The 23,876-nt window shown below is 39.7% G+C and overlaps 1 protein-coding gene across 1 annotated transcript in view; it reads left to right on the forward strand.

Moving 5' to 3' along the window:
* Positions 1-9,419: 9,419 nt before the first annotated feature.
* AHRR (aryl-hydrocarbon receptor repressor) overlaps positions 9,420-23,876 on the forward strand; it is a 73,998-nt gene continuing 59,541 nt past the window's right edge. The window contains exons 1-3 of the mRNA XM_042477467.1: positions 9,420-9,475; positions 20,553-20,631; positions 22,698-22,879. Coding sequence (XP_042333401.1) covers positions 20,570-20,631; positions 22,698-22,879 — 244 coding nt within the window. The 5' untranslated portion in view covers positions 9,420-9,475; positions 20,553-20,569. The remainder of the gene's footprint in view (positions 9,476-20,552; positions 20,632-22,697; positions 22,880-23,876) is intronic.

Here is a 23,876-nt window from a genome sequence, read left to right on the forward strand (position 1 = left end):
TGACAGTTATGGAGGGAGGAGTCTCTTCTTCCAAGCTAGCCCTGCTGGAGCTGGGTCTGCCTGGTCATCTCCCTCTCAGGCCAGAAGATGGCAGTACCGCTAGATCAATGGGAACGATCATGGAATAAAAGGTTGAAATATTCCAACAGCCAAGATGTGAGAAAAAACTTTCTTAAGATCTTATATAGATAGCATCTATCACCTGATAAAATAAATAAAATATATGGAACGGGGGAAAATGCATGTTGGAAATGCAATAAAGAGAAAGGCACTTTTTTCCATCTCTGGTGGTTCTGTGTATATGCCCAAAAATTCTGGAGTGAAATTTGTGATAATATAAATAAAATATTAGATATAAAATTAAAATTTAAGCCAGAAATTTTATTCTTAAATATGCTGTAACAAAAGTTGGAAGAAAAATATGGAAATATGTTTTACATGCTAACCTCAGCTAGACTGGTATATGTAAGATACTGGAAAATTAAAAAGGAAGTACATGCAGATGAATGGATTATTAAATTAATAGCCATGTTAGAAATAGATATTCTGTCAAAATAATTGAATAAAGAAGCAAAAAAATACCAAAATGGACGAATGGAAAAAAAATAGATTATATAAAGAAAAAGTGGGGAAGTGACTTCATGACAGAGCTTAGAGATTAAACTGAGAAATAAAACAAAATTGGAGAAAAGGATGCTTTTAAAATGTGTAATCCATAATATACTACTATGTGTATAGTTATATAAATCTTGTAATTGAAGTATGTATCAATCTATACTGTATTATATAAATGATATGAATATTACAAAGACATATATAGATGAAGAGTAAGCATTTATTCAAAAATATCTAGAAAAAGAAGATATACAGAAAAAATAGCAAAGTTATGAATCAATAAGTAGGAGTTCGGAAGTCTTTTTAGATTTAATTGTTAGTTAGTTATTATGTTGTCAAATTGTTGTAACTTGTCTTAAATGTATATGTTTAATGTATTTGTATTGTATTTGTATTGATTGTTTGTTCTTTAAAATTTAATTTAAAAAAGTGTTCCTGGATATCAATTATCACTGGCAATGGGATTGGAGGGGTCTGGTGCCACATTTTGGATACATTCTCTGGCTACATCAAGCTAGAATTAAACACAGGGTGAATGTGACAATAAGTTTTGGGGAGATCAAGTTTTACAGCAACTTTATTGACAATCCTTTTGACTTGAAAAGGGCCAACAGATTTGGGACCCAGCTTCTTTGATGGGCTAATATGTCTTTCATTATTAGCAAGAGGAATGTAATTTTAGAGATTGTCTAGCTCAGTGGTCCCCAAACTGTGCTCTGTAACAGTTTTTGGACTTCAGCTCCCAGAATCCCAGACTATTGCCTAACATACATGTCTGAGGCTTCTGGGAGCTGAAGTCCAAAATCTCTTAAAGGATACAGTTTGGGGACCACTGAGCGAGACAGGACAATCTTGTGATGCTGATTTGAGTAGTACCATCTTGTTTGTTCCCTAGAGAAATCTTTCTCCTCTAACTCAGGATTCTTTCAGCTTCTCTGTGAAAATGGAATTTACAGAGCTGACTGGCTGGAGGCAGGACATATAACAGTACGTAGCAACTACAGAGAAGGTTTAGCAACACATGCAGAACTTAGAAACACCCTGAATTGATGTAACCTGGGTTGCATTATAATACTAAAATACAACCCCTCAGGTGCAGAACTGCTAATGAGCTAAATAAATAAGTAAAGTACAACAGCATGAATGAGCATGATTTGCCAGGTACACATGCTCTTTGATTAATGATGCAGTGAACTCTAATGTTAGATTGCTTTTCTCCTTCTCGTGAAGAAAACCTATAAATGCTTTAATGCTTTTTCATTAATTGTGTTTGCTGGGTCGAATTATCCCCAGGTGCTACCCTTGCTGCAGCAAATAAAGGAAATGTCTGGATTTTCCCTCTGGTGATTCATGTTTGGCTAAGACACACCGAGGCAACAGATCCAGACTTGGGCTGGGATAACAATTATACCACTCTATTTTACTTCAGTTGGGCCTCCTCAGGAATACTGTGCTGAGCTCTGGGTATAATAATTTAAGAAGGACATTGACAAACTTGAACCTGTCCAGAAGAGGGCAACCAAGATGGGGAAAGGATTGGCAACCAAGACCAATGAAGAACAGCTTAGGGTGTTTGGCAATGGAATACCTACCATTTTTGAAACCCGCTGTGGATCACTTTTTTAACACCCAACAAAATTATTTTCAATAATAATCATGAAATGAACAATTATGTTTCTGCTGTCCCTGCTACTGCCTGTCTCTTCAGGGCACCAGTGAAGAGATGGGCTATCAGTAGGGGTGGCGGCACCAGTGGGGCCAACTCCATGTTTCCACCACCACTACTCATCCTTGAGTAGTTTTCACCACCACTACTCAATAGCCCTGCCGTGGCTATATGGCACTCTTTCAGCGCTGTTTCGTATGGACACAGTGCCAGAGGCGCAGCATGACACTGCGCACCACACCCTGGGAGTGGAATTGGGTGTGCATCATGAGAACGCTATGCCCCGATTCTGCTGCCATGCTGGCCTTAATTTTTGGCATCTGCAGGGCCTAAATAATCAAAGATGTTATTTAAATACTGTGAAGGTTAGGGATTGTCAGAAACAGGCCTAACAAAATCTTCATCAACAAAGTCAAATTTCAGAACAGGAGTCTAAACTAAAAACTTTATTGAAAGAAAGATAATGGAGCAGAGGACAGGATAGTGGCATTTCAGTACAGAATAAGTAAAGAGATAGTAGAGGAACACCTTATTAATCTAAATGAATTTAAGTCTCCGGGACCAGATGAACTCCATCCAAGGGTATTAAAAGAACTGGCAAATGTAATATCGGAGCCATTGGCAATAATCTTTGAAAACTCCTGGAAAACAGGAGAGATCCCAGCAGACTGGCGGAGGGCAAACGTTGTCCCCATCTTCAAAAAGGGGAAAAGAGAGGATCCCAACAATTATCGTCCAGTTAGTCTGACATCAGTACTAGGAAAGATTCTGGAGCAGATCATTAAACAGAGAGTCTGTGAACATCTAGAAGGCAATGCCATAATCACAAAAAGTCAACATGGGTTTCAGAGAAACAAGTCATGCCAGACAAACCTGATCTCTTTCTTTGATAAAATTACCAGCTTGGTAGATGAAGGGAATGCTGTGGATATAGTATATCTTGATTTCAGTAAGGCCTTTGACAAAGTTCCCCATGACATTCTTGCAAACAAGCTTGTAAAATGTGGGCTAGACAAAGGAACTGTTAAATGGATTAGTAATTGGTTGACCGGCCGAACCCAAAGGGTGCTCAACAATGGCTCCTTTTCATCCTGGAGAGAAGTGACCAGTGGGGTCCCACAGGGCTCTGTCCTGGGCCCAGTGCTATTCAACATCTTTATCAATGACCTGGATGACAGAATTGGGAGCATACTTATCAAATTTGCAGATGATACCAAATTAGGGGGAATAGCTAATACCCCAGAGGACAGGATCAAGATTCAAAATGACCTGAATAGACTAGAAAGCTGGGCCAAAGCTAACAAAATGAAATTCAACACGGAGAAATGTAAGGTATTGCACTTAGGGCGGAAAAATAAAATGCACAGATATAGGATGGGTGACACCTGGCTGAATGAAACTACGTGTGAAAGGGATCTAGGAGTCCAAGTAGACCACAAGTTGAACATGAGTGAACAGTGTGATGCGGCAGCTAAAAAGGCCAATGCTATTTTAGGCTGCATCAATATAAGTATAGTGTCTAGATCAAGAGAAGTAATAGTGCCACTGTATTCTGCTCTGGTCAGGCCCCACCTAGAATATTGTGTCCAGTTCTGGGCGCCACAATTCAGAAAGGACATTGAGAAACTGGAGCGTGTCCAAAGGAGGGCGACCAAAATGGTGAAAGGTCTGGAAACCATGCCCTATGAGGAACGACTTAGGGAGCTGAGGATGTTTAGCCTGGAGAAAAGAAGGTTAAGAGGTGATATGATAGCCCTGTTTAAATATTTGAAGGGATGTCATATTGAAGAGGGAGCAAGCTTGTTTTCTGCTGCTCCAGAGAACAGGACCCGGAACAATGGATGCAAGCTACAGGAAAAGAGATTCCACCTGAACATTAGGAGGAACTTCCTGACAGTAAGGGCTGTTCGACAACGGAATGCACTCCCTCGGAGGGTGATAGAGTCTCCTTCCTTGGAGGTCTTTAAACAGAGGCTGGATGGCCATCTGTCAGGGATGCTTTGATTTGGATTTCCTGCATGGCAGGGGGTTGGACTGGATGGCCCTAGTGGTCTCTTCCAACTCTATGATTCTATGATAAAAAAAAGAGACTGCATAAAAGGCACAGTTCATGGTGCTAGTCAGATCTAACTAACAATAACAATTTGACCATTTTATACCCCCAGTTAACATACCACCCTACAACAAAACCTATTGGTTATTTTATTCCCGCTAAAAACATAATTGACAAGTTAATTACCTCTTCATCCAAAATCTCCCCCCATATACTGTATGTTGTTTTGCGAACCACTGAATGGTCAGCAAGTTCCCACCTAACTTCCCCACAACAGTGAGATAATTTCCATCTGCTCCCACCAATTTACTGCCTTGAATTAAACCAAACAAGATATCTATAAACCCAATCAAACAATCATACCAAATTACATACTGTATATTAAAATTAACTTTAACCAAACATTTAATCTTCTCATCAGGGGGGCGAGGGTGCATGTGGGCAGTGAGTCACAGCTCCTTCAAGGCTGTGAACTGCCATGCTTGGGTGGTTACTATGGTTCCCATTCCTTTCCCCCCACATTTATCCCCCCCTCCATGTTCACTCCAGGAATTAACCCTTCCGCCATCCAGCTCCACAACCCCTTCTCCAAATATATAACACCACTACCATTTTCTCTCATTTATGTATTTACCTTCATTTCGGATTCTTCCATATTTCTCCAACAACAAATATGGAAGAATCCAATTATACATCAATGGAAGAATCCACATTTTACATTCTGGTTCTGACAGGGATATTTCTAGCAGCAATTTTAACAGTAGGGGTATTCAAAGTGAGTGTCATCATAGCAATCAGTGGTTAGAAGTAGTTAATTAGTAAAGGTGTCCTCTTTTCTGCTTTTCAAAATTTGGTAAACCTACATGAGTGATGATTGGGCTAGATAGCCCTTCCACTACCTTCAGTCTATGATCCAAAACACACTGCAGAAATCATCCAGTTTGAGACTGCTTTAATTGGCCTGAACAGTTCTAGGGACTGTAGTTTTCTGAGAAATTTAGCCTCCTCTGTCAGAGAGCTCTGGTGCCCCAATAAACTACAATTCCCAGGATTCCCTCTCACTCAGCCAGGGCAGTTAAAGCAGTCTCAAACTGGATTATTTCTGCAGCGTGTTTTGGACCTACGAAAGCTCATGCTGCCAACTTCTTTCAGTTAGTCTCAAAGGTTCTACAAGATCATTCCACATACAGATTATACAGACTGTATCTTTGAATTTTATAATAATCAATGCAGAGGAATAGAAAATTACAACAAAAGCAAGACAAGAGACCTTGTCTGCAAGATCCAAGAAATCAAATGAAAATTTAAACCAAGAGTGGGGGATGCTATATGACCAACAGGAAAACACACTACATGGTCAGGACAAGTTACAATTTCTCAGCCTCAGGGGAAGGCAATGACAAACCCCCTCTGAGGAAATGTGCCAAGAAAACACAACAGGTTCACCTTAGGGTGTCCATAAGCTGGAAACAACTTGAAGGCACAAAACAACACCAATGTAATTTAAACATATTAAACATGTTGACTTGATTTCACTAGGCCTTATTTCCACCATCATGGAAGGCTGCCACCACAGAAGAAAAGGCTTCGATTGAAAAGAAGCAGTGGCATCACTTGAGGGGTGCAGGTGGTGTGGACTGCACTGGGTGACTCCCTGAGGGGTGTGTGACCCCACTGCTCCTCAAACACCTATCTTTTGGCAGAAATGAGCTGACAGAATCAGAGTTGGAAGAGACCACAAGGGCCAAGTCCAACCCCCTGCCATGCAGGAACTCACAATCAAAGCATCCCTGACAGATGCCCATCCAGCCTCTGTTTAAAGACCTCTAAAGAAGGAGACTCCACCACTCTCCGAGGGAGTGTGTTCCACTGTCAAACAGCTCTGTCAAGTTCCTCCTAATGTTGAGGTGGAATCTCTTTTCCTGTACTGTACTTCCATCCATTATTCTGTGTCCTAGTCTTTGGAGCATCAGAAAACAAGTGTGCTCCATCCTCAATGTGACACCCTTCAAATACTTAAACAGGGCTATCATATTACCCCTTAACTGTCTCTTCTCCAGGCTAAACGTACCCAGTTCCCTAAGTCTTTCCTCATAAGGCATGGTTTCCAGACCCTTCACCATTTTGGTCACCCTCCTTTAGACACGCTCCAGACATCCTTTTTGAATTGTGGTGTCTAGAGCTGGACACAATATTCCAGGTGGGGCCTGACCAAAGCAGAATAGTGGCACTATTATGTCCCTTGATCTGGACACTATACTTCTTGATAGAGCTTAAAATTGCATTGGCCTTTTCATCTGCTTCCCTTTAAAATGCTTTAAGAGATGTGGGGTGAAGCTCGGTGGGAGGAGAAAGGAGACACTCCAGACTAAATTAAATTAAATTAAATATTTAAATTTTGAAACTTTATTTTTTTAATGTTTCTTTTTTTTCTGTTTAAATTTTATTTAAAGATGGCATATTTTAACCAAATCTTCATTATGTATATGTAAATACATTTAGGTTGTGCAAATGATATTGTAATTTGAAAGTGTAATTTTAATATTGCTAGTTGTTTATGCCACAACTATTAGCATGACATTCAGTGGTATATGGGAATTACGATTGACATGTAAGTAACATGAGTGCAAAAAAGCATTACTATGGTGTAAAGTGGAAGAAGGTCAATGGGGGGGAATGCAAAGACATAGCTGTGTGTAATCTGTAGAATCAGTTTGTAGACTCATACTTGCAGCACCTTTGAGACTAACTGAAAAGAAGAAATTGGCAGCATGAGCTTTCATAGACCCTCACTACTTCCTCAGATGCATTGGGTATTTATTATTATTATGCAGAGATCTTGTAGCACCTTGAGATTAACTGAAAGAAAGAAATGACAGTATGAGATTTCATAGATTTTGGGGGGTGGGGGTGACACCATGAGTTACCACACCAAGTGACACCAACCCTAGGGATGCCACAGATGTCACAACTATTACCATTACATACAGTGATATATAGGAAACAATTTAAATACATAAACACAATTAATAACTAAAATAGAGAAAGTATGATTCCCAATATCAACGATACTGGAATAAGAATGGCAAGGCTGATATTGCTTACAATGAAATGGAAAACTGCTATAAGTAAGACAAACGTCAGTTTTCAGAATAAGAACGTTTTTTCTTTCTTTATCTCCCTTTCCTTTATTATTACTTCCCCTCAAACTTGGTAGTTTTTTAATAGGCAATGCACTCAGAACATTTAACAATTTAAAGGACGGTGGGTGATAGGACGACTTAAGCAACAATGGAAGGTAGAAGGCACATAAGAGTCAGAAGGAAGTACTGTACTAGGATTTTTTGGTCAAAAGTGAAGAATATGGCTATTTTGTAAGGCGACAATCAGTACTAGAAAACAATTCATATGTATAAAGGCATATGATTCATATGAATTGTTTCTAGTACATGATTATATACATATGTACATGCATTATAACATATGTTTTCTAGTACATGATTATTACAGTGGTACCCCGGGTTACGAAATTAATCGTCCGCGGCGCCCTTCGAACCCGAAAGATTTCGCAACCCGAAAAAGCCATAGCCCTAGGCGGGAAGCCGCGATTCGTGCGAAAAAGCGCCGAAAAGCACCAAAAAATTTTTTTCGTAAGCCGAAAAAAAAAAACGTAACCTGGAACAGTTTTTTCCTATGGAATTTTTCGTACCCGGAAATTTCGTAACGCGGTGCTTTCGTATCCCGGGGTACCACTGACATATGAATGTGTGAATGTAATATAATAACATATTATATATAATTTCCCCTCCATATTCACTAGGGTTAGGGGCACAAGACTCCCATGAATAATGAAAAAACCGGCAAATAACAAAAAACACCATGTTTTTACTGAGAGGACACCTCTCTAGGAATATCTAGGTCCTCTAATGCAACTCTGTGGTCAATGTCCACAGACACTGACCACAGAATTGCAGTAGAGGAGCTACAAATCCTTGAAAACATTCTCTCTGGGAATCTCTAGGTCTTTCAGTGCAAGTTTTAGTTAAAATTGACCATAGAGTTGCACTGGAGGACCTAGATATTCCTAGAGAGAGAACATATTTATCAATCTGTGGTAATCAAATCCGCAAATATCAAAGCCGTAAATAGGGATGGATGAGTGTAGGTTCGATGGATACATCATATGTATAGAATGCATGTTTTTGTTTATGTATAATAATGCATTAATACATTTGTATGTATACATTCATATGTATATAATGCATGTATGTTTTAGTTTAGTGTTATGTATTATATACATCGTAGCATTCATATGCAATAATGCATATATGTGTGTAGTTTATGATAATGGCACTATATACATTTTATGTATACATTCATACATTCATACATACATATATAATATAATATATATATAATAATGCATATATAAATGCATTCAAGTTTCGTGGGTTTTATGTGTTAAAACAAAATATTAAAAAAGGAAGAAATGAGTAATATTAGTACAAAAATCATTACGGAGGGTTCTCTATGGTGTGAAGTGGGAAGGCACCACTGGGGGGAGAGGTGGCACCTACTACACTGGTGACAACAACCCTCTAAGGCAGTGGTTTCTCAGCCGTCAGACTTTTGAGACTTCAACTCCCAGAATTCCTGAACAATGAGAATACTGACTGGGACTTCTGGGAATTGAAGTCCAAAAATTTGGAGGCCCAAAGGTTGAGAAACACTGCTCTTTTAAGGGACGCCATTGGAAAGAAGATGGGGGCTTCCAACAGCAGCACAGCAGCAAGCGCTCCTTTTGCGCTCTAACTCTCCCCAATTTGGCTTGTCCCACTTGGAGCGGATAATGACAAAAATGACAGAAGCCGGAGAAAATGTCGGCCTGAGGAAGGAGCGAGGGCCCTTTTCCCGCCTCGTAAGCGCCTGCCTTGGCGCGCCCCCTCAGGGCCTGCCGGTGGCTGCAGCCGGAGAGCATCGCGTGCGAAGAAGGAGACGCGGGGGAGAGGGAGGAGGAGGGAGGCTCTGCTCCTCATCACCTCAGCCCTTCCTCTCTCGCGTCTCTCTCTCTCCACAATTCTTCTCTCAGCCGCTGGCAGCCTTGTCATCCCCGGCTCTTCCAGCGCTGGGCTCCGGACCCCGTGTAGTCTCCAAGTAGCTAGCGCTCTTCCCTCCGAGGAGCCGGCGAAGGAGGGACCTTGATGTCACTTTTATCTCAGTCTGTTTTGGGGGTTTTCTTACCTTTGAGACAGTGGTCTCCTGAAGGGGAGTGCAGGAATAACCCGGTTTAATACCGCTTTAAATGTGCCTGGGCTCAAGACTATGGGATTCTGGGAATTGGAGTTTGTTGTGAGCGGAGCAGAACTCCAGTTCCCAGAATTCCAAGTCTGGAGCCCAGGCACATTTAAAGCGGTATTAAACCGGGTTATTCCTCCAGTCCAACCTGGCTCCTGGGGGCTTTTGAGGGAGGGAAAGTTAGTGCAAAAGTCTGCAAAACTTCAGTCTGTCTCCAGGGTGGGTCCTGTGGGCAGGGGTTTATCACACAGGGCTTCAGAAGAGAGGTTAAAGGCATTAGTAGTAATAATAATTAATAATATAATAATAATAAGCATCCCGCAAATAAAGTGGAAAGGGCCATTCAGTTGTGCAAATGGTATCGCACATCATGGAGCAAATAAAGGATATCGGAGATGCAATTATTGCTGAAAGCTCTGATGTAAAAAGATGCGCATTAATGCTTCTTTGTGGCCACTTAAATGGCGGGTTTTGGTGTGACGTTGTGTGAAACAGGTTCGTGTGGCATTTTTCCAAGATATTCACAGGATAAACTTTAGTAGGGAGTTTTATCGCCTTCGTGTCATAAACTCCCTACTAAAGGTAGGGAGCATTTAAGAAATGGCATTGGGGCATTTAAGGGCAAAGAAATGGCCCCCGGGGCCCCTCAGAAACAGCCCTGGGGCTCACTTTGGCCACCCCTGCTGTCAGGGTTTCCCATCACCTCTTCCTCCTTTTAGTGGGGCTTAACTTGCAAAGTGTCTTGCTACGGATAAACATGACTAGGATCAGACTGAATGAATATTTTAGTGGCTTTTCCGGTACATAAAATAGATGAACCTAAGGACCCCTTGTTACAATGGCGCTACATTTACATGAACTGTCACATGTCTCTTTATTTTTGGAAAAGTCTTTCCTGTCCCCATGGCATAACTGAGCATTCAGAGTAGGATTTATGCTGCATCTGTCAGGTTTGAAAGAAGTTGTTGGCTTCTACAACAGCTTTTGTGTGGTGTATTCACATACATACACTTACTTTATATGGCTTTTTAAAGCACAGATAAGGAAGTATTTTGCTTTCAACTTTACCTGCTCTTTCCTCTCTCTCTACAGTACGCAACAGCCGTTGCTTATTCCACAAGGGCTCAGTGCCCTGACAGGATGGAAGATAAATGCCTGTGATTATGCTAGTCGATGATAAAAGGGTACAAAATGGTATAACAACACTGTACATGTATTTCAAGAGAAAACAGGCGTGATAAAATGTGTTTCAGTTCTAATAAAGGTAGTTGCATCTTGCAGCTCAATTGGAATAAGGCAAAACAATTAGCATGCAGCTGTTTGGGGATGAATTCATGCTAGGGTTTACAAGACTAGTTGGAGCAAGAGTAGTTTTTTCTGACTTCTTTGGGACTAATGTAGTATTTGTTAAGAATTTAGCATTCTACTATTATGTTGAACTTCCTCGAGTGCTTTGATTTGCAGATAAAGGGGGAAACATATAATTATTGCATAATGTCTTTTAATTGGCAATTCTACAATGTTTGTCTTTTTTTTCAACTATATCATTATTTCATAATTAAAATTGACATAGTATAAAAACCCCCCAATCAATTAGACAATCAACACTAACATTGAATAGCCCCACACCCAGACAACCCAGCCATTACTAATTATCTTCCTGAGTTCCAACGTCAGTCTTGCTGGTATAGTCAAAAGTGTTAATTCACTCTCTAATCTTAGCCACTCATTTTGCCCTTTTCCAAATCAATTTTTTCCTTTTGTTTGCATCTACGCATTGAATTTCTATACATCTGATATATCTATATCATATTATGATTATGATACTCCCCCCCCCCAAACTTTAGATAGACCAAATTTTATTCAGTTTAAATGTAATTTTTTCTATCTTTCACTAAGAAATTTGCCAGTGGTTCCACATAATTCTTTATTTTTTCCCCATGCTTTCTGTTTAGCAAGCATGTAGCTTATTCATTACCATGTAAGTCTTTCCCCACCTATTTCAATTTCACAGTTTCCTATAGGAAGCATAAATCACTCAACTGCTACAATAGCATAAAACAACATTTCCCAACCCCCTTTCTATTTTGTCGTCTAAAAAATGTTTAAGAGATACCTCTGGGATCAAGGATAATTTACGATCTGTAATTGTTTGTAATAAGGCATGTATCTTTTTCCAAACTTCCCCGCCACTTCACAACTCCACCTATGAACCTGCTATGAAAGAAAGTGCCAATAGAACCTCTGTCTCTTCCAACAGAGTTGGTTTGTTGCTTTATATGTGTTAGCTAATTTCGTTGGAGTGAGATACCAAAGGTTTTGGCATTTTTTCAAGTATATCATAACTTGTTGTGTATCTCAGTCTTATACAGTATTCCAATTTCTTTCATTGTTCAAGTGGATGCTCATTGAATATCCTGTGCCCTTTACCATTGAAGGTTTTACCACCTCTTCTTGCATTTCAATTTTTAGTAGAAATTATAAATTTAGCTATTACATGTGAATCTTCAGAAATTAATACAGTATCAAATTCCAATCTTTCTCTTTTTGGAGGCAAACATAATTAAGTTAAATGGAATGGTTTCTCACTGTAGTTACCAGACGAGTTCCCTGACTACTTTTTGGTTGTTAGCCATGAAATGATAGTAGATTTTGAATTTTTTTGTCTTACAATTTCTCTTTAGTGAATGTTAAGATTAATTCACTGGTGCTCAAACTTTTTACCTTGGGACCCCCCCCCCTTCACATCTACAGGCAGATGTTGCACACACATCTCCACAATTTTGACGTAGTATATGAATAAAAATATTTTGTTTATTTAGTGTGTATATTTTCATTCCACATTCATGTGTATTATAATTTACCCTTTTATAAGAAAATAACAGTGTTCAAATTAGAACAGTTTTATTTAAGTCAATTTAATATTTAACTCAATGTGTGTGTAAATTTGTACACAAAAAAGTTTGGGAAGAGGAGGAGGAGGAATCAGAGCCCCAAGTCTTGCGCTTCCTTGAGCAACTCTCCCCATCCAGATCCTGCCCACCATTTGATAATCACTGGATTGATTCAAAGACATAGTCGTGTTAATCTGGAAATCAGTAAGCAAAGGGTTCTTGTAGCACCTTTGATGTTAATTGAAAGAACAAAGTGGGGAGCATGAGATTTCGTAGACTTGAGCCTACTCCTTATGCATCTAAGATAAAGATGCTAAAAGATCACACACACTGGATTATTTGTAGTTCAGAAAATTTCTGTAAAAGACTGAAAAAGACTTGTTGCCTCACTCATAGAACAGAATAGTCCTTGCTTTAGAACTGGACAGAACAACACCAGTTGAATATGAGAAATTGAATTTACTTACACATTGCACCAGTTAAGATAGTTTTTTTATTCCTGTGGTTTTCAAACTTGTTATCTTTAGGAAACTCTAATTACTTTGAATTGTCAGCCAGAAACTCTGTGAGGGACTGGTGTATGCAATGTAAAGGATACTGACATTTGGTAAAAGGACTTTCACAACATGTATTTTTTGTTGTAATTGAAGTATTTGGGGATTGTTCTTTATTACTTGAATGGGGATTATATTTCATTAAGTTTACAAAAAGGCAATGCTCCTGCGGGATACGAAAACTGTTAAAACTGGTTTATTACAGCTAGGTTAATTGGTTCCTTCAAGATGTCAGGAAAAGAGACTTTCAGAGCATACGGAGTTAGTAGTCTATATAGTTCAGGGACATGGTCTCCTTTCCCTGTTTCTTGTGTAATCTGATGCCTCACAGTTAAAGTCCAACATAATACCCACTTCTCTGCCAGCCTATTCATCTATTCTATTCTGTTCTTCTATTCCTGTCAGCTCATCTTAATAAAAGGCATTATATTATGTACTTCCATACTTAGAGAAAATGAGGAAGGGGAAGAGATGGATCATATAGCCATGCCTGGATTTTTTGGATGGGGGGGAGGCTGGGTTGTGAGTATATCAAGATCCCTGCACTTCAAAATTTACTACTACGGCTGTGGATACCGTGCACTGTGCTTGTAGAGAAAGTTATCCAACGCCTTTTGAGAAGGTTTCTGATTTGACAAGAAAAAGAAATCTTAATGAGTACAGGAGACTAACAGTTCTTATTCAGATATTAAGTTCAACAGCCCTCAAGGAAAAAAAGCCCCTCTCTCCTCTGGCTTTGCTTCGCGAACGAAGATTCAGGAAGGACTCATCCCGGCTTTGTACAAGCGCTTGGTGACTAAAAAGGCCAATTCGGGATAAACAGGTCTGGTTTGCAGAAAGAACAGCAAAAAGTCTCCTTGGTGATGTTGTCCAGGTTGCGGTTCTTTTCGTGCGTTGTCATTCTCTTCGAGGCTCATTCGGCGTGAGCTTTCGAAGAAGGCTGCAGCGTCATGGATAGTGCGTGCTCCATGCTCCCGATGCGAGGCCAGGGAGGACCATGTTGGTGATTAGTCTGTGTGCACCTTCGGAGGCTGGTGTGTGCGTTTGTCTCTTTGTCTTTGTTTGACCGAATCAGAAAGTTCCCGTTGGCCGCGACTAGCCAACCCGGTTTGTTGGATGAGCTTCTTTAGCCAACCTTTTCTAGGCCCCTCTCCATATGGGGCAAGCAGTGCCTCTTAAAAAAGGCTGCTTGGTCATTCAGGATGCTGCCAAAACAAATATTATCCCCGTCAGTCTCGAGCGACCAAAGTCCTGAACCGCCGTGCATGCAGGGTTGGGTCTGCGGCTTCCAGGGCATCTTTACACTTGCCGTTTCGTCCCTCGCCTATTGTACAGGCGTTTTTTCAGAGGTTGGATGTGTCCTTCGAGCCTGTGGCAATGGATTTTCTGGTGGAGCGCAGCGTGCACAGAACTGGCCTCACCCTTTAAACCAGAGGTTAGTCGGCTGAGGCCTTGACAAACATGGATGGTGCAGCGAGTTCCTCGGGTCGTAGGTTTGATTAGAGCTTCCTTCTCTTAGATGGTTGACCTTGCAGGGTTAGAGAGCACCATCTGCCCGGGTTTGGGATTAGAGTTTCTTCCTCCTAGGATGGTTGCCAAAGGCTAGAGAGCACATCCTGCCCTTTGGAGCTCTGGTCAGACCCTTCGGTTGTGACCTGTCTGGCATGGGAGACCCGTGCCGTGGGCTATTATCCAACCCCAGCATAGCTCACAGCTTTATTAGGGTACGCAAGCCTCTCCCCACGACAAGGGAGCGCCAATGGAGAGGGTTCACAGTAGTGTATAGCTATTATAGGGAAGAAATTCTTTAATGTGCATACATATATAGGAGTCATTACAAAGGAAAGCTGACATTTTTTTTCTGGTGTATTGTTGCTAAGAAAGGAGACTTTTTCATTTTTCAATCCATTGCTTCCTAGAAATTGTGTGTAGGTGTGTATACAGTGTTCATTGGGGATTTAAATAAAACATAAAGATTAATTTTTACATATCTCTTCCAAATGAAAGAGGAAAGGCAGTATGTACTTGTTAATCACTTAAAAATAGGACAAGTGATATAACAGTAATCTATAGGCTGTTCCATGTTTATATGGCTGTGTGTCTTTTTAAAACCCTAAATATCCTTCCAAATGTGTGTTTCTAACACAAAATCAAACCACCAGTTATGTTTATCCAAATATCCAAATATAGATGTACTCATGTATGAGAGCCAGTGTGGCATAGTGGTTTGAGAGCTGGACTATAACTCTGGAGATCAGGGTTTGATCCTCACCTGGCCGTGGAAACTCACTGCATGACCTTGGGCAAGTCACACACTCTCAGCCACAGAAAACCCTGTGATTTAGGGTCTCCATAAGTTGGAAACAATTTAAATGCACACATCATATGAGTATACGTCTAAATTTTTATACAGGAACCAGGAGTTTGCACTTTCTGAACTTACTTAAACATTTGTTTTTCTCAAAACAGCTGTGGTTAAATAGGCATTCACATTTATTCGCACCTCTGATTTGTATTAAAACCTACAGTTGGTTAAAATATATAGTGTCCTTTTAATTTTTTAAAGTATCTTTTATCTTTCTGTCTTACATTAGTGACAGTCATAAATTATACATTCTTTAAATGTCTGAAAGGCCACCTTCTTCATACATCAATCCCCCCCTCTCTCCAGAAGTGAAGTAGGTATTAATTTATGACAAGAACGTTTCAGTTCAGGGCTTCCACCTCTGGGACAGTCTCCTCAGGGAGGTTCACCTGATACTGAAGCTTATGGGTTTGTTACAGCCATATGTAGATTAGACTTTTTCCTGGTCATCTGGACTTAAATTAAGCATTCTAATCCAAGAAAACAATACTCCCCTCTAAGGCCACTTTATTCACACAAATCATCTAGTTTTGGCTTGTTTGGTATATATTAATAAGGCTTCTGCTGTGCTCTTATCCTGTGCCATGTTTTATGTAATTTAGAGTGATTTAGAATGATTCAGATATGTTATTCTAATATACAGTGGGCCCTTGGTTTCTGCTGGGTTTTGGTTCCAGGACCCCCCCAATGGATACCAAAATTCATGGATGTTCAAGTCTGATTGTATACAATAGAGTCCCTTATAAAATGGCAAAATCAAGATATATGGAGACAGCTAGTGTGGCGTAGTGGTTTCAGTGTTCAACTATGACTTTGGAGGCCAGGGTTCAAATCCTGGCTCGGCCATGAAAACTCACAGCGAGACTCTGGATGTGTCACACTCTCTCAGCCTCAGAGGGTGACAGTGGCAAAGCCCCTCTGAAGAAAGCTGTCAAGAATACCCATGATATGTTTGCCTTAGGGTTGCCATATGTCAGAAAGAACTTGAAGGCACACAACAACAACAACATATATGTATGTATGTATGTTTCAAGCTTTCAAGGAGGGAGGTATGATGGGAGTTATTCTCCAAAAACCTCTGGGGAGACTCAAGTGTTCACTCCATAGTAAGCCAAACAAACTATCCTGTTCAAGAAGGCTACAGAAGTTGTGGAAAGGAATGGTTATACTTAGACAGATTTGGGAGAAAAGTGGACCATGATCAAAGGAACAATCTATAGAAGTAGACATATTGCTCAAAGAAATTAGATACTGATTAATAATGTGGTCAGACTTGTTGGATAGTGATGACTTTGGAATGAACTTGTTCTGCCTCAACAAAGACAGGAAGCTCATCAGCTTATTCAAAGTTGATTACTCACATTATAATATTTTCTTCATTAAAACTCAAATGGTATCAAGATCAGCATTTTGTTGTTTCTATCCTTAGTTAAGATGGTACGAGGAGGGTAAATTTTGCAGGCTGGTTCTTCCTTCTTCTGGCCATGTGGGAATTGGGAGTTTTTCAGAGTCCAGGAAATTTAAAGTCTATTTGCATATCAATAGGACCCTTCTCTTGCAGTCCAATATGTCTCCTCCATTCCTGTGAAGCCACAGGCCTCTTGTAGGCAGAGGACAACGGATTTTTCAAGAAGCCTCCATGTTTTTGCATCAGGTGTAATTTGGTAGGTGTTACTAATACTATGCTAATACAGTCCAAATAAGCTTGCAATAAGTATATTATGCATTTTGATTGGCCAATAAAGGTATCACTGTTTGGTAGATTTTTGTTTGAATTTGCTAAATAGCCAACACAGCTACCCCTGCCTATTTTCTGGATTGTGAGATACCACATTGTAGCTGCAACAGGGGAACCCTAAAGAGCAAGCCAGTGGACCTTAAACCAAGGTAAAACCTTCTTTTTCTTCTTAAATTTGGACTGGATTAGCATGTTTTACCTCTACATGTACCAAATTACTCCTGATGCAAAAACATGGAGGCTTCTTGAAAAATCTTTACAAGCAGTAATAACTTATGGCTTCATATATAAGTCTATCCATGATTTTGGAGTCCATTTTGGGGCATAAATTTCTCAACTTATTGATCAGTATATATGGTAATTGTTTTATGTTACAATAACATAAATGAAATCAATTAACCACCTGATTTTCTTAGTGTCATTTGTTAGCTTGGCAAAGTGAGCCCTTACAAATTGGGATGAAATACACATTTGGTGTAGTTTTGAAAATTTTAAAACTTTAAAAAACAGCAACAACACAACCAGTGAGGCTGTGCTAAGTAAGAGAGCAGATAATATACTTAATCCATTCCCTTCATGCTCTTGTTTCCTTTAAAACTGCACCCTGGGGAATAGGAGCTGCTATTTACTACTTCTCTTCCCTTAAATTTGAGAGGCAGAAATGACTTCCAGCAGAAAAGGGAAGTGGCTAAGACATCCCTCTTCCCCCCTGTCCATTTTCCACTTCATACTGCAACTTCTGAATGCCAGAAAATAATAGCAGAATGACATGTAATGTGTAGTTCCAGTCTACAGTATGTAAACCAAGACAGCATTTTAAAGGCTTAGCTAAGTTATAGGTTGGTTTTTTTTGGCGGGGGGGGGGAGATGGAAAAAAATGCACTGTGTAAGAAAAATAAGATTTTTTAAATACAAACACACAAAATTATTAATGTCAAAATGCTTTCAGCAAGGCTCATATCTTATATCACATAGTGTCAGAGCAACCCAAGATATGTTGAAGCCATTTATACACAGAATGCCAGTTTGATGTAATGGTTTGCATTTTGGACTAGGATTCCAAGAGATCAACCTTCAAATCCCTTCTGAGCCATGGAAACACCCTGGGTGATCTTGGGCAAATCACACTCTCTCACATTCAGTGAAGGACAATAGCAAATGCTATCTCAACACATCTTGCCAAGAAAACCTCATGATAGTTGTGCCTTAAGGATTACCATAAGTCGGAAATGACTTAAAGGCCACAACAATATTTATACATCTGCAATTGGTATATAGTACTATGTTTGTGGCTAAAATGTTCCATAATGTTCCCTTAACTCCACTTGTCAATGTTATAGACTATTGTTTCAATTGTAGTATTTGGCTCTTTATTTTTAACATATTGTTATTTGTCAAAATTGATTCCAGGGTACTATGGAATATTAAAAATACAATTACAGATATATGAAATCGTCTTATTTTATGATAACTTGTGCTAGTGATAACTTAAGAAAAATGTACATACAAAACCACAAATGATTTACATTTTAATCTTTTGTAAGCAGCTGTTGTGAGTAGCTGCAAATCCACAAACGTCATAAAAATAGTTTCAGAACAGAAGATGTATGTGATGAGGGTATACAGCCACCTATCTAGCAAGTGTGCTTAACAGAAACCATAGGTTAGCATTATGTATGAATGCAGCCAGTTCATCTGGACACAAAATTCTGGATCCAAACCTTTTATTAATTATGAAATGCTTACTTGATGGCCTTGCAAAAGTCACTGTTGCCACCTTACCTCACAATTCTGTTAAAGGAAGAGACAAGTTTGAAAGTAATAAAATAAAACAACTGTGTTCTGGGGCAGCTGTGGTTCTTGAGGCCTGGGAGTGGCCTAGGAGGATGAAGTGTTCATGTAACAGAAACAAAAACATCCCAAATGCCCAGTCTCTTTCCCCTCTCCTCCAAATGATATCATTTTACAATTAGGGGCTTCCCAATTATGGTGCACATTAAATTAGGCTTAGCATTATTTACAGTTACTGTATTTTCTGGCGTATAAGACTACTTTTTAACCCAGGAAAATCTTCTTAAAAGTTGGGGGTCGTCTTATACGCCAGGTGTCATATTATAAAGCAGGTGCTGAAACTTCCGACTGGACTGGAGAATCTGCAGTCGCCGCATATGGTGGGGGGGGGGAGCTCAAAAACGGCCGTGGCTGCATCCCCACCATATATGGCGATCGTATGAAAGGAGCTACCGCTCTGATAGTCTTGGAGACAGGGAGCACTGGGCAGGCAGGGAGAACTGACCAATCCAAGCAGGCTTTGCGTACAACAGAGTTTCCTGCTATGTACCTGCATGTCATAAGCATTTGAATTTAAATTACCATATTGAAATCAAATCTGATTTTTTAAAAATTTTTATTTGATGTGCGTTGGAAGAGGGGTAGTCTTATACGGTGAGTATATCCCAAACTCTATATTTTAACTGTAACAGTTGGGGGTCGTCTTATATGCCCAGTTGTCTTATATGCCGGAAAATACGGTATATATACATGCACATTACATACATGTTGCATAAAAAATTCTAAAAAGATAGAACAGCTAAATGTGGAAGATCATTTCTTATAACTGAATAAAACAAGTGTATGTGAACCCAGTTTGGTTATAACTTGATTGATATTTGATGGGATGTCTAGCACTGAGGCAAAATTGTCTTGATCTAGTGCAGCTCCCAAAATTATTATGAATTTTTGAAAATGTATTTTACACATATTAATTTTTATATAAAAGCTCTAAATCAAGGCTGGGTAAGGAGGTCCATAGCTGAATGCAACTCCCAAGGCTGTTAGTGTTCTCCTGCAAGGGTTCCTCAAGGGTCAACAAACCTGTTTGTTTCAGAATAACCCAAAATGTTGGGAAACCCCCTAGATAAAACAAATGCAAAAGTTTACCCTCAGATGCCCTCTAAGTGTGTTTCCCCCACATTTTGAGCTCCCTCAAGGCCAATTTAGGCCCAAGAGAAGTGTTTTTTTTTTTAGACAGGAAGTAAACAGGAAGTAACTTCTGCAAAAACATGGTCCAAGAAGGCCCCAAAACATGGTGAAAATTCCCCCATTTCCCTGAGAGTGCTTTGGGGGGATATACCTCCCTTTTTGATAGTAGGTGCAATGGGGAGTGTGGGCCTTCAGGGTCTCATGTGGGCTAATGCCATTCCCTAGTGTTTCACGGTTTCCTACTCCTGCTCTACATACAATAACAACTAGAATATTGACTTACACCAGTTGCAGTTAAATAATGAAAGTGTTCTGTAACTTCATTCTTTATAATGTCACTACTCTGGAAGAGTGCTGGGTTTATTTGAATAGAATGAAATATGCTTTTCAGCTTCCATGCCAGGACAATGATTCCACCAGGGGAATGTCTGTATGCTGGAAGGAAAAGACGAAAACCCATTCAGAAACAGTTAAGTATTTACTTATCTAATTTTACTCCACCCTTTAGTTTTCCATTTTATTCTTACAATGTTCTTTGATACAAATTTTATTTTAATTGTCTTTTATAAATTTTATATTTTCCCACCTGGCTGTAATAAAGTTATTATATTTATATATTTTCCCACCATCCACCTAACTTGCAATGCATAATTCTTCCCCCCCCCCCCCCCCGCCTTCTCCTACTGTTTCATTATATCATCATAACTTGATGGTGTGTATGGCATGGCTGTTCAGACTGCAAGGGCAGCATGCCGGTAAACCTACACAAAATCTGAGTGGCACCCTCTTTGGGAATATGTACATTTGACAATCACTCCCTTAGCATAAGAAATCTCTGAGGGGAGGTGGATAGCTGTGATCTCTAATATAATTTATACATTTCAGCATATTTCTAGTCTCTAGTCTCCTTGTGTTGGGGCCAAACACAAGGAGAGCTAAACTGGTATAAAATCATTATAAGATTATAGTGCAGGTATTATCCATGTCTTTCTTATTTTCATTTGCTTCCTTCAGCAGACATATGTCTTCTCCTTTCACTTAAAAATATGGCCAATATAATGTTCCTTGCCCAACAAAAGAAGTTGACATTTTTATAACATCACTGTGGCATTACTGATGTATATTGTATATTCAATCCCAAAGTAGCCAGTAACAAGGCTGGTGATGGCAACTGCTTTTTGCAGCTTAAAATATTTCTATTCTCCACTTATAATTACCAGAAATCTGAACTCAAAATATACTTATAGCCATAATTGTTTTCATTAACAAGGCATTCAATAATATGAGATGCCACATTTGTGTGAGAGAATATGAGAATATGTCACACAAAATGATAAGGAGTTTTATCAGAGTTTTTGAGGTCCCTCATGCAGTCAGCAGCATCCCTAGCACAGTCCTCACAAATTGTTGAGTTAATGCATCATTAAAATCTATGTTTTTGCTTTTCTATTTATTGACTACAGGTGTGGGGCTATGACTTTTCTTTGTATCAATCTTAAACTTCCCCTCCTCACGTACAATATGTTCTCTATGAAAATGATGTCATTTGTGGTTTAGTTTTTAGCAATAGCTGATTTTCACTACTAGCCTGTCCCATTATCCCCTTTAAAAATAAATTAGCCATGTAGATGCAAGGAATGTGGAGAGTAACTGGAGAATAGACTGCATTGCATTGGAATAAAGCAAGAACTAATGTCCTTTTAACAGTATGAAAAAAATCTTTCTTCAATCCATTTCATCAGTTTATATCTTGCCTTTCTCCCAGTATTTAACCCAATGTTAGAACAAATTACAGTTGAAACAATTTTAATTTTGCAAATGGTATTGCATATAGCCATCATACATTTTGGCTCCCATAACAACATACTTTTGCCCCCCCCCCATATCCACAGATTCTTCATCCATTCAGCTATCCATAGCTTTAAAATATCCCCCCAATCCAAAAAGCAAACCTTGATTTTGCCATTTCTATAAGAGACACCATTTTACTATCCCATTGCATATACAGTGGGCCCTCCCCGTACGTGGGGGATCCATTTCGGACCCCCTCGCGTAAGGGGAAACATGTGCATGCTTGCACCTCATTGGAAACAGTGGGGCATGTGCTCAGGGCAGCACATGTGCCACGGGTGCTTGCACCATTACTTCAATTGCAGAGCGGCTTTGCATAAGCTGGAAGCCGCGTATAGTGCACCCGCGTATGGCACGGGCACACTGTAATAGGACTTGAACATCCATGGATGTTGTATTTGTGGGCTCCTGGAACTAGACCCTAGCTCATACCAAGGGTCCACTGTACAACATGTTGGGAAAAGGCACATGCTAACTTCCATTGCAGCAAAACAATTTTCTTTGCCATTCATTCTGCGGTACAATCTACTGATCATTCTTGTCTGAATTGCCAAGTACTGAGTATTGTTAACAGAAGATGCCATAGTATTTTTCTTTGAAAAACTAGATGATGATAATAAAAAATGTCATTATACATTGATTGGAAGAAACTGTGCGTCAGTAACTCATTTTCTTTACAAACAGGAGGCCTGCCTCTGGGATTGGAAAAACAAATCCTTCCAAGAGACATAGAGACCGGCTGAATGCTGAGCTAGATCACCTGGCTAGCCTCCTGCCTTTCCCACCAGATATAATAGCTAAATTGGACAAACTCTCTGTTTTACGTCTCAGTGTCAGTTACCTCCGAGTTAAAAGTTTCTTTCAAGGTAAGCCTTCATGTCATAACAATGATTTGTTGAGGTCTCCTGCTGAGGTAGGCATCTGTAACACACACACACCAGTGTTATTGTACTGGGATTGCCAGGTCTCAGGTTGCTTGCTAAAGGAAATGAAGCTCCACGTTGCTAATCTGGAAATCCTATGCTGGACTGCAACTCCAGATGTGGGAACTAGGACTGCTGGCACTCAAAGAACATTTGGAGGGCACAGTTAGTCATGGTCAGATGAATGTTGTTAAACTTTTTTTTCTGATTTAGTTAATAAAAATATCGTAACTTTGAATTTATTTCCATGTCATTTTTTAAAAAAGGTGTCACAAGATGAGTCCAAGGCTCACTTAAAAAGTATAATTTTTCTTTATGTAAGGGGTGCTTGCAGCCCCTCAGGGTTGTTTCTGTGGCCTCTAGAGCCCCACATATTTTGTTACCCACCCAGTATCTGCCCTGAAATAACTCCAAATGCTCCCAGAGGGTGTTGGAGACAATTTTGATACATTTGGAGTTGGGTGGGCTATTTTCAGACCAGGATACACATTTTCCAACAAGGAAGTGACTTAGGCACTCCTTGTTGGAAAACTTGTAGGTCACTTTCTTCTTGGCAAAATTGTTTCTCTTGGAGCTAAAATTAGCCACATAGAGTCAAAAATCTGTAGAAATTGCCCTCATGCCCCTACAACACAGGTGGATTTGGGGCATATATATATCAGCCCTCCAAGATCTCATAGTGAGCCATTGAGGACCCATGATTGCTGACAGTTTCCCATCCCTGCATTACCTTAGAATGATTGGGAGAACATTGGGGGAAGGTTAAGTTTATAATCACAGGGTCAAATTTGCTTTTTCTCCAGAGTGTATATGAGGAATGTCCTTGTTATGTTTCATCAATTGTAGAGAGGTGTCTTCAGAAAACATGGATATTCAAGATAGTGAAAATTAATAGCAGCCAACAATTGCAACCATGAGTCATAAATAGGGCCTCCTGTGT

This window comes from Sceloporus undulatus, chromosome 6 (genome assembly GCF_019175285.1).
Source record: "Sceloporus undulatus isolate JIND9_A2432 ecotype Alabama chromosome 6, SceUnd_v1.1, whole genome shotgun sequence".
NCBI lineage: Eukaryota > Metazoa > Chordata > Lepidosauria > Squamata > Phrynosomatidae > Sceloporus > Sceloporus undulatus.